The sequence below is a fragment of the Chanodichthys erythropterus genome, chromosome 17 (genome assembly GCF_024489055.1).
Source record: "Chanodichthys erythropterus isolate Z2021 chromosome 17, ASM2448905v1, whole genome shotgun sequence".
Lineage (NCBI taxonomy): Eukaryota > Metazoa > Chordata > Actinopteri > Cypriniformes > Xenocyprididae > Chanodichthys > Chanodichthys erythropterus.
The window spans coordinates 35,667,484-35,678,946 of record NC_090237.1 but is presented as its reverse complement, the minus strand read 5'-3'; the positions used below and the strand labels follow the sequence as shown (position 1 = coordinate 35,678,946).

The following is an 11,463-nucleotide window of genomic DNA, read 5'->3' as shown; positions in this document are numbered from 1 at the left end:
TGCAAATCACATTTGTTATGGCAGAATTTTTTTTTGACTGCTGATAGTTATGTATTGGTGAAGGATTGTGACAAATAACCATCACATGGTATGAATTCAGTGAATCAAAAGACTATGTTTTATCCATTTGTTACATTATTAACAGACTAATATTTTATATTATCACCACTGTGAACCTACAGCAAAAGTTCCAACAACAATCACCTAAAAAGGGTTTATTTTTAAACACCATGCACAAAAAAACAGCTGCAGCATTATTGAGTCACACACAGATATCAAAAATCAGCACATCGATCTCAACAATTGTGGCAATAAAAAAAGGACCATTCTGCTTAATTTATTCATGCTTCAGTGCATGCTGGGAGTGTTGTACTATGCTGGCAACATTAAACTTTTGGATGTCACCATTGTTGAGATTCATATTCTGATAGTTGATTTCTCTGCTGTCCAAGTCATGCAGGAGCTCAAAATGTTTTATGCATTATAGGACTTATATATTCTCCTAAATAACTGATTACTGAAATGTTGCTGGTTCTTACGCTGTTTAATAACAGACATATTATATTCAATAAACATAAAATACCCATTAATTCAAAGACTAGACACAGAAAGAGATCAGTGAATTAATCAAGTCCAAGATAATTACAGCATCATCACATCATTAAAAAAAAAACCTAATCAACTTCATGTTGGCCAGAGAAAGCTAACCTCTGCACCGTAGGCTATGTGTCTGTTTTCATTTATACTTCTGCGTCGTTGTCCGAATTAACGTGCATGCAGACCACTAGTAGGCAGTGTCCGTGGTCATGTTGAGTATCAATTCAAATGGTGAAGAAGAAACAGCTTGTCATGTACATTGTCAGAGAAGCTTACAAATAGAAACGGCAGAGAAGCGGCAAATAGGTAACGACTTCTGTTGCAGTTTGACTGCATGTGTCCTCTGAAACAGAACTTTTTTCATTCCTATTGAAGTTGAAAGCGCTCGCACTTCTCATATTTCTCTGCGCCAGTTTTTTGACCCATGGGAGGGGTTCTAGCAGACCAATCACAGCGTTTGTGGTCTGCGTAGAACTGAAGCGTTATTACATTTTTGAAGAGGTGCACGTCAGGCTACGTCGTAGGCTATGCGTGGTACACACAGCCTAGGCCGTAGCTATGCTGTACACTCGATGCAGAAATATAACTCAGCCTTAAGTGTGGCTGAAGTCAGTTGTAGTTCTTGTGTTTCTGGTATTGTTTCTCGGTCCTTCAGTAATTCTGCTAATCAGGTGTTCATCAGTGTATGAATTCACTCACTCCTTTTCATTCACTCTGTCAAGTGTACTATATTAGCGAACTAATGTAGGGAATAGTGATTGAGGGTATGGGTGTGATTTAGAACACAGCCTCTGAATGTCGACTTTGAGCGACGTTTACTCACAGTATATTCCTGTAGGCTCATTTTACTGCTCTCAGCATGTTTATGTTTTGTACAGTTTAATTTGAGTTCACTTGGAATTTTGGTTTGGAGGAGCACGTGTGACAAGACCGCTGTCCAAAATAAAACCACTGGGACTTAAAGGATTGTGTAGCGGCCCTCCGGCGTCGAAGAAAAGAGGCAGAGAGTTTTTGACGGGTGCTTTCGATTTAATTTTCTTAGATGCAATAAACTTCATTGCTGAAGTATTCGTTGTCTCAATTCTTTGTTGCAAATTCTCTCCATGCATCATAACAATAGCTTCACAGCATCATAACACCAGTTAGCACCAATTGGCACCAAACAGCACCGACTAGCACTGTAAAACTACAAAGAAAACAAATAAAGAAACATAAATAAAGAAAAATACAGCATTCACAATAATCAAACATTAACTACACATTTGACATTGTTCAAATTAATCAACAATATCACACCAACAAAATACATGGAAAACAAACATAACATACCTCGCTCTGCTTGCCAAAGGGACACTAAAGTTTAAGCCAATTTCCCGAACTCGAGAACAAACGTGCACTACTCTTACTCTGTTTCCGTTCACTTATATCCTCTAAGTTTAGTGCTCCCTCTAGTGGTGGCGCCAAGCAAAGCGATTTAAAGGGAAAGGCCATTACAGATTGATTTGTTGTATTCTACTCATTCCATCTTTTCTGGCCTCACGGCAAAAATACACCAACAGACACCCAACTTCTGGTTGTAGCAGCTTTCCGACAAACTGATTTAAGTTACTTTGAGTTAAGTTTTCTGTTTACATTTAAATCCTTGCATGGCACTTTTAAGTTAAAATCAGATATGTCCTTTGTATATTTTATTTTCTTGTTAGTGAATCAGGAGGATGTATGTTATTAATTAACCTAAAAATGGAACATTTGTTATATTTCCCTGATTCCCATGTTTTTCCAAAATATGATTTTCTTTTGTCAGCGGAAAACAAAAGCAAACATTTTTTCACAATGTCTAAGTTGCTTTTTTCCATACATTCACACTGTCAAGCTCCAGAAAGCACTAAAAAAATCAACAAGTACAAAAATTGCTCTATATTCTACATTTTTGGCTCCCAAATATTTGAATGATATGGTGTACATTATGCTCAAAAAGCAACATATCTGGTTTGCATGATATATGTTCTCTATATTATTATTTTTTATTTAAATATTGTCTTATTTATAGTCTCATATTTTGTTGCCCTTTATGTTGTCTTGCACTGTTCATTAGGTCTCAGAGAAATGTTATTTCATTCACTGTATACATCTATGTGCTTATATGTGCTGAAAATAAAGCTCTTTTGAATTTAGAAACATCTGAGGCAACATCTTTGTTTTATTGAAACACAACTGGTAACTCCATATACGCTAATGAGCAATGATCACATTGGCTCATGTTGAAGATGTGGGAGGAGAAATCAATTTGTATACAGAGACACTGAAGAAGGCTCCTGCAGTGCTAAGTGTCCACCCAAACTGAGCGTTTTTTTTTTAGTTCCTGTCTCAAAGTCAACGCCCCCTTCCTCTGAAATGTCATGTGAGGCTCTTCTCCCCACCATGCTTCTTCTCAATCTCTGTCATGATACAAGTTGACTCAACTTTTCAGGTACGTTTATTTTATTATGGTAAAAGTTTATAACCATTTTTAATACGAGGATATGGCAAAGTTATTTTGGGTGTTTTCTATACTAGAATTGTCTGAATACAAATGACACCATATGCCTTCATGTTGTTTCAAAGCCATATGTCTTTTTTTTCTCTCTCTCTCTCTCTCTCTCTCTCTGTGGAACACACAAGGAGATGTTAGACAAAATGTTAGTGACTAACAGCCTCAGTCACCATTCACTTCCAATGCATCTTTTTCTCATACAATGAAAGCAAATGGTGACTAAGAGTGTCATTCTGCACAGCATCTCCTTTTGTGTTCCACAGGTTTGGAACAGCCTGATGGTAAGTAAATGATGACAGATTTTACATTTTCAGATGAACTATCTCTTTAAATAAGTGATCTGATAAAACTAATATTTGCAGATAATAATTTTAATGAAATAAAAGTCCACTTAAGTTTACATAAAGAGAGTGTTTATGTTTCTTAGCAAACTTTTAAAAACTGCATTTTGTTATCATTTTACTTTTATAAAGTTTTACTTTAAAGCACATTTTAAAAATGTATGTTTTAATAATCTTTTGTTTTGCTTTTAAGAAGTGCACTTATTTTGATGCATTACTAACACAGTATGTAAAGTTGGCTTATTCGATTATAATTTTAACTATAGTGTGTTTTTTGATATTACACTGATATTTCATCAATTAAAAAAAAAAATACTAATTTGCAACTTTATCATAACAAATGTGTAATTACAAATATTTTTAAATGCATTCAAGTTTCAACAGAAATGACATTAAAGTATATTGTAGTTTACATAAATGTTTGTCAGTACATTCAGCACTTCACTTTAAAAGTGGCACTTTTTATCTCTGCCACAGTATTTCCTGGTATCATCAAAGCATTCACTAAAACAAATTATTTCATTTTCAGTTTTAGATATGGATTACATCAACAATACACAGACAGAACAGAAAAACGGCACGAACGTCAGCAGTGTGTTCACGCATCAGGTTCTGCCTGTGCTCTACTCCATCATCTGTGCTTGTGCCTTCATTCTCAATGGACTTGCCGCTTGGATCTTCTTCAGAGTTCCCAGCTCCTCAGCATTAGTCGTTTACCTAAAAAACATGGTGGTGGCAGACATTCTGATGCTGTTTACCTACCCGTGGCGTGTGGTGGGTTATCTCGGTTATGGCGGCTTGCAGTTGAAGCTGATAGTTTGCCGCTACACAGCTGTGCTTTTCTACCTCAGCATGTACACGGGAATAACCTTTATGAGTCTCATCAGCTTGGAGCGCTACTTTAAAGTCGTCCGCAGCACCTCCGCTGTGTCTTCCCTTCTGGAGCGCGTTTCGGTAGCGAGGGCTTTCTCATTGCTAGCTTGGGGCGTCATGATGTTCTTCATGCTCCCCAACACCATATTAACCAACCAGCCCATGCCTGAAGTTTTTTCCTGCATGGCCCTGAAAAGTGAACTGGGTCAGCGCTGGCACGAAATTTCAGCCCACTTCAACGTTGGAATCTTCTGGGTAGCGTTCATCCTGATGGTGTTTTGCTACACCTCCATCACCTGTCACGTGTACCGCTCTAACAAACGGGTGCAACGGGACAGCAGTGAGGCAGGACGACGGTCAAATCGAAGCATTTTTAGCTTGCTTGCCGTGTTTGTCTTTTGTTTTGTGCCCTACCACGTTTGTCGCTTACCCTATACGCTTAGCCAAAGGCCCGGGGCTGGTTTTAGTGAGCACAACCACTTCATTCTCTTCCAGGTAAAAGAAACTGCGCTCTTCCTGTCTGCTCTTAACGTCTGTCTGGATCCTATTATTTACTTCTTCATGTGCAGGACATTCAGAGAATCACTTTTGCAGAAGATGTCTTCTATAAACCAAGAAAACAGGAGGCCTTCAATAGGCACTGGGCTGACTATCGGCAATCTGTAAGAGAAAGAGCAACAAGAGAGATGTGCATTGGCCATTTGCAAGATGGAAAAACTTTTTAAAACCACATACCTAGCTGTGGTTTCCTTGTATACGAAAATGCAGAATGATGAGGCAGAATAAAAGAAAGTCAAACTGAAGCAGTGTTTTCCAAAGAAAATAACAAAATCCAACCACAGCTCTCAAAATCATTTACTGAAGTAAGCCAATCCTTAAACGGAAGGTATTTCTGACATCATTTTTTTGACCCTCATGTCATTTGAAATCTGATTTAAAAATAAATGTTCCAAAAGGGGATTTTATCAGTGATGCCATAGAAGAAACATTTTTCTTAGTGTGAAGAACATTTTAATAATCTAAAAATCCTTTTTCCACTATAAAGGTCCTTTTTGTGTAATGGAAAGTTTTCATGGGTGTCAAAGGTTCATTATGGAACCATATACGCCAGTAAAGAGAGTATTTTGAAGCATATCCCAGACTATTTTTTTCTCAAGCTCCAAAATATAAATAAATAATTCATACAATAGATTTGTGTGAGGTCTTGTGTAAGTCTTTATTCAGGGAAAATCTTGCCTTTCTGCTGCATCCTGCAGTTCTCAAATCAAATAAGGTCTAATCATGTGGTGATGTCATCATTATAGGACATCTGACATGATGATATTTGGTTAAAAGATTAGTGCCATTGGCAGGGCCGTTACTTGGGCCCCCCAGCTGTGGGCAGCCTAGGATGTGTTCCACAGAAGAAAGAACATCATACAGGTTTGGAACAAGATGCAGTTGAAACATTAATGACATTTTGGGTTGATCTACTTCTTTAAAGTGGAACACCCTCCCACACATTTCACACTTCTCTTGTTTACATGCATCACTGCACCACAATAGTGGCAATCTTTGGTTCAGGAGAGACAGGTTGTGTTTAGACTTGACACTCAGTTGATGCAGAACCCATTTCCATTGGTTTTTGCCAATCAAAATAACATAGCTTGCTTCTTTTACTAGAATTATTAAAAAAACAACAACAACAAAACATAGGTTTAACAGCAACAATTCACAAAAAAATAAATAAATAAATAAATAAATAATAATAATAAATAAATAAATGTTAACTTGTACCTACAGCTATGGAAAAAATTAAGAGACCACTCCCAAGTTCTGAAACCAATGTTAAGTGGTCTCTTAATTTTTTCCATAGCTGTATACTTTATGCTTTTTCTAAACATTTTATACTTATAGTGTAGTGTGATGATGGAATAGCACAAATTAGACAATGAAACACACTTATGATTGCACACCAGTTGAAACAATGGGAGGATCAGTACAGCCAAAGATGCAGAAAATTCAAAACCCCCCCCCCCCCCCCCAAAAAAAAAAAAACCCAAACAAAAAAAACAACAACAAACGTAATCATCAGTATGGCACACAAGGTGGAAAGATTTGATGATGGTGAAAATCTTGAGTAGGGATGCACAAGTGGCTTCTATTTTTATGGACAGAAAATGATTATTGTGTAGACTAAAAGCTCACTAAAACTCACTTATATCAGTGTCATGTATATATACAACTCAGAGACTATAATACTGATTCACGTCTAACAGTAAAACATTTAACATTGGTACTTAAACTACAAGAAAATGCTAATCCAAGCTAAAGAACTAGTTGTCTGTCACATCAAACAGTGCAAGAGAGCATCTCTGTGCTGCACAAAAGCATGTCTACTGTGTATTGCGGGTTTTCATGTGTGGTTTATTAGGGCCAAGCACCGAAGGTGTGGAGGCACCTATTGTATCTGTTGGGGTTCTTTTTAACTATTATTATTCTGCTTATTCTTCTGCTCTGGGAGTCTATGGCAGCCCATAGAACCGTATGGTAAAAAGTTGTGAAATTTGGCACACATTTAGAGGACAGTCTGACCTTTGCAAATTTGGAGTCTATAACCCTGGGGTCTCCAAACTCGGTCTTGGAGGGCCACTGTCCTACAGAGTTTAGCTCCAACTTGCCTCAACACACCTGCCTGGAGGTTCAGGAGCTAGGAGGCTTAATCCGCCTTGCCCTCAACAATTTCCTTCTTGGGACCTCACAGTAGTTTTATCTGCATTGCAGAGGGCTCCCTTCGCACCTTTGCTTTCAGTAGAGCTCAAGTTTTTGTCATTGAAAACTGCGCTCCTGATGACTTTGGCTTAGGTTAAGAGGGTTGGGGACCTGAAGGCTCTTTCAGTTGACGAAGCGTGCCTGGAATTCGGGCCAGGTAACTCTCACGTTATCTTGAGACCTCGGCCTGGATATGTGCCAAAAGTTCCCACCACTCCCTTCAGGGACCAGGGGGTGAACTTGCAAGCTCTGCCCCCAGAGGAGGCAGACCCAGCCCTGGCATTGCTTTGTCCTGTACGTGCTCTTTGCACTTACATTGACAGAACTCAGTGCTTCAGGACCTCACATCAGCTCTTTGTTTGTTATGGAGGCCAACAGAAAGTGAAGGCTGTCTCCAAGCAGAGGCTTTCCCACTGGATATTGGATGCTATTGTCTTGGCTTATCAGTCTCAAGACTTGACATGCCCCCTAGGGGTGAGAGCCCATTCTACCCGGAGTGTGGCTTCCTCCTGGATGCTGGCGCATGGTGCCTCGCTGACAGACATTTGTAGAGCTGAGGGCTAGGCGAGACCTGTGTCCTCTCGGGTACTCACCTCTTCAGGCCAGTAGTTGGACCTGCTTGGTGTCATTACTTGCTGCGCCATTCCACTCTATGGACTGAATGTGTGCTTTTTTTCTCAGATGAGTTCTACAGCTTGTGTGCATGCCTCTTCGGTCAGCCCCTGTGTTGGAGTAGGTGCCGCCATGTGTTGATTACCGTCCCTAGGTAATCCTACGTTTGTTCCACAGTAAGTCTCCTTTGGGTGCATGTGTCTTCCCTTGGCAAGCCACTTGCCATCTCTGATGTGTAACTTCCACCCTGCGGGCTGGATACCTCAGAGTTCTCTCTATCATCGTTATGCTGGTTGATATGCCCTTGTAAGACCTCCTTGAACAGGCAGCTTGTTAGCATATTTCTTTAGGTATGATTCCCAGTGTATTCTGTATTTAGTGTAGTCCTTTGCTCATGCTAAGCCTCACAGCAGGGTGCTATCACGTTTACAGATCACTGGAAGATAGCTATTGTGCCGTTTTGTAGGGACCCCATTCATCAGTCTATTCTGACGTAACATCGAACGTAACCGACTCAAAGGAAACGTCTAGGTTACATATGTAACCCTCGTTCCCTGAAGGAGGGAACAGAGATGTTACGTTCCTTTGCCACGATTTCTGTTCCACTGAAATGGCAGGTCGTTGGCTCGGCTCCTTGAGGTAAGCAGTTTTAAGTTTTAGGGCCACGTCAAGTTGATTTCATGTCGCATTTTTATTGACTGGTCAGTAAACGTAGGTCGTAGCAGCAAACACACTGTGCGTTGATCATGCTGAATTTCTGACACTGTCAGAAAAGTGAGATGTCAGATGTTGATGTCTTATTGAAAAAAAAAAAGAAAAAAAGATTGGAAGTAAGCATTTGCTTTTGTTGGGCTCTTGACCCCTGGCTTTTTCATGTTAGTTTTTCTCCGACTGCTTTAACCCTTTCGCACGTAATTTTTAAATATTCTGGCTGACCCCCCAGCGTGAGTTTTTTGAAGCGACCGTTATTTAGAACGGATCACTTTATGGTTTCCATGGTGACGCGTCATTGCTTGTTATGTGACACACCGCAGCACTGTATGAATGATAATCTGCTTTCATTTAATTTTTCCTTTGTTATTCAAAATATTCACAAATTTGTTGACTATAGCATGACATATCTAATATTCCGATTGACAAATATGTGCAAGTGGATGTGTTTTGCAGTTTAAACACCTTTATAACGATCATGTTAGTTGAGCCATATGCGCGATGGGCGCAGCCATGTTAGTTTGCGCCGCACAGAGAATCGGATCTGTTGGATTTACAACCTGTGAATTTATCCACTTCTCCCGAAATACATGAAAGTAAGTGAGTCGGTGAACTTGGGAAGAATAGAGTAAGCTTTAAAGTTACTTTCACAATGTGTATCTGATATGAATAAAACGTGTCGTCTAATTATAATGGAAAGGGTTGTTATTTCCGCTTCTATAGACATCATTGTGTATTTTACAAACTCTAAATATTGTTTTTGTTAGTACTCGTGTGTATTTAATGTCTGAAATCTACAATAAACATTATTTGGTTGAAAACACTGCATATATGTAATATATGAAAAGCGCTGCACGAGTCCGTCTCTGGTTTAGCGCCAGCCAAAGCGCGCGCGCACATTTGAATTTGGCAGTTGATCACGCGATGCACTGAACGTTCTAATCACACCGGTGTGATCGTACACTCCTGGGGCCAGACAAGACTGATCACACTGGTGTGATCATACGTGTTAAAAGGTTAACTGTGTTTTTAATGCATGTTTGTCATAGCAAAAATTCAAGTCAAGTCACCTTTATTTATATAGTGCTTTTTACAATGTAGATTGTGTCAAAGCAGCTTTACATTGATATCTGGTACATTATTTTGGCTGCACAGCAGCTCTTAAAGAATAGTGTCAATGCAGGCAGATCAAAGCACTTGTTGAATATCAAATGTCAAGTCAGATGTCAAGTGTCCCCAACTAAGCAAGCCAAAGGCGACAACCGCAAGGAACCCAAACTCCAACAGGTGACATCAGGTGGCAAACAAGTGGCAAATAGGTGTTAAAATGGAGAAAAAAAAAACTTGGGAGAAACCAGGCTTAGTCGGGGGGCCAGTTCTACTCTGGCGAACAGTGCTTTGTTACGACTCAGGTTGCTATCGTAAGCCCGATAGGATCGCAACATTCAAAGTATTTATTTCAGTTCCATCCAGTTGAGGATCGTATTCATCACGCCGGTATGGACGGTTGTTGAGGAGCTGCGCCACTGGTTGTCGTGTTGATGAGGCCTTCACAGTGGATGATCTAGTTGACTCAATCTCTGCTGATACTTCAGGGCTGTGTTGTGGTCATGTCAAGGCGTAGGTCCTTGTTCTCACCTGGATACGGCCTGGATCCGGTTGACTACGGTAAACCTTGGGATAAACAGAAAGACTAATATTAGCATAGATGCCATTCTTCTTCTGATGTAAGGAGTACACCTGGTGTTATAGGAAGTGTTTCCGGTTCCGGCTGACCTAATATATGCAGCCTAATAATCCTTTAATGGATTTGAAAATATAATTTGATAATGTGTTATGTGTATGCCTGGTTAAAGAGATGCGTTTTTAGTCTAGATTTAATCTGACAGAGTGTGTCTGCTTCCCGAACAATGGGTCTCATTCATGAAACATTCGTAAATATATGAGTAAATATGTGAGTGATTTGCGCGTAAAGAGACCTTCCCGAAAACTCTTCTCCTGATTCACAAATACTTTGTAAACGTCAGATGTGATAGTGAAATGTGTGTGCGTGTTAATGAATTCCAATCAGTCGTAAATGGGACGCGCATGCACGCTCATTCTCAATTACCATAAATCCCGCCCATTAAATCCGACTGACAACTATATATGGGCATCATATCATGACACCAAACAAAGGATTTCAACATGTCTTCTCAAAAGCGAATGAAAAAGATAAATTTCTCAGATGCAGAATATGAAGTTCCCATTCAGTCAGTCACGTTTGACGTTACGTCGACACTGACGTAATGGGGTCTCGCCTGGGAGCCCAATCACCTCCAAGGATACAAAACAAGCCAATGCGAATTGCGAATTTCTATAAGAGCAAAACAGCAATTATAATTGTTATAGGACAAGATCCTAAAAACAGCAATTTTAATTGCTACTTCACTGTTTTGTTCTGGTGGCTGCTCGAGTCTCTCCAGCTGGTGGGAAAGGCACGCTCAGCAGTGGGTGTGACGGCGCGCTGCCAACAGGACGGTGCTGCACTCATCTCTGGGTGCTTCGGCTGGTGAGGTATACTCAAAGAGCAAGCACAGGCGATCAGCGTCTTTTTCAAGATGTCTTTTCGTCCGTGTGTTTCTGGATGCGGTCGTTTCCTGACCTCCTCTGACGTTCACGACCACTGTCTCACGTGTATGGGTAGACCGCACGCTGAGTCAGCGCTCGTGGATGGAACATGCCCTCACTGCGAAGGCATGTCCATGTTGGTGTTGAGATCGCGACTCTCCTTAACACAGAAGGCAGGGTCCCCTTTGTCACTACCCCAGCGGCTGTAGCGGCTGCCGGTCCGGTTAGTGCTCTGGGAGATCTGAGGATCAAAATGGGAGCCACTTCGTCGGGTCTGTCCCCACGAACCTCCCACTCCTCCACAACACCATGTGCCGTCGAGCTGCCGCCTGCTGTCGCGGGGCCCTCTTCGGGGGTGCCCCACGTCACGTTCGGCGCTCCGGAGGAGGATCGGATGTCGATCGCTGCATCGGGGAGTGGGCTGAACGGTTCAGA

At 40.6% G+C, this 11,463-nt stretch overlaps 1 protein-coding gene across 1 annotated transcript; it reads left to right on the top strand.

Moving 5' to 3' along the window:
- The first annotated feature begins 2,999 nt into the window (after nucleotides 1-2,999).
- On the top strand, nucleotides 3,000-5,089 carry LOC137005389 (P2Y purinoceptor 14-like). The gene is made up of 2 exons (XM_067366249.1): nucleotides 3,000-3,067; nucleotides 4,001-5,089. The coding sequence occupies exon 2, from the start codon at nucleotides 4,009-4,011 to the stop codon at nucleotides 5,008-5,010; it is 1,002 nt and encodes a 333-aa protein (XP_067222350.1). The 5' UTR covers nucleotides 3,000-3,067; nucleotides 4,001-4,008; the 3' UTR covers nucleotides 5,011-5,089.
- Nucleotides 5,090-11,463: the final 6,374 nt, after the last annotated feature.

Coding starts and splice junctions, on each gene's coding strand:
- LOC137005389 (XM_067366249.1), top strand. CDS start 4,009: ATGGATTACATCAACAATACACAGACAGAACAGAAAAACGGCACGAAC.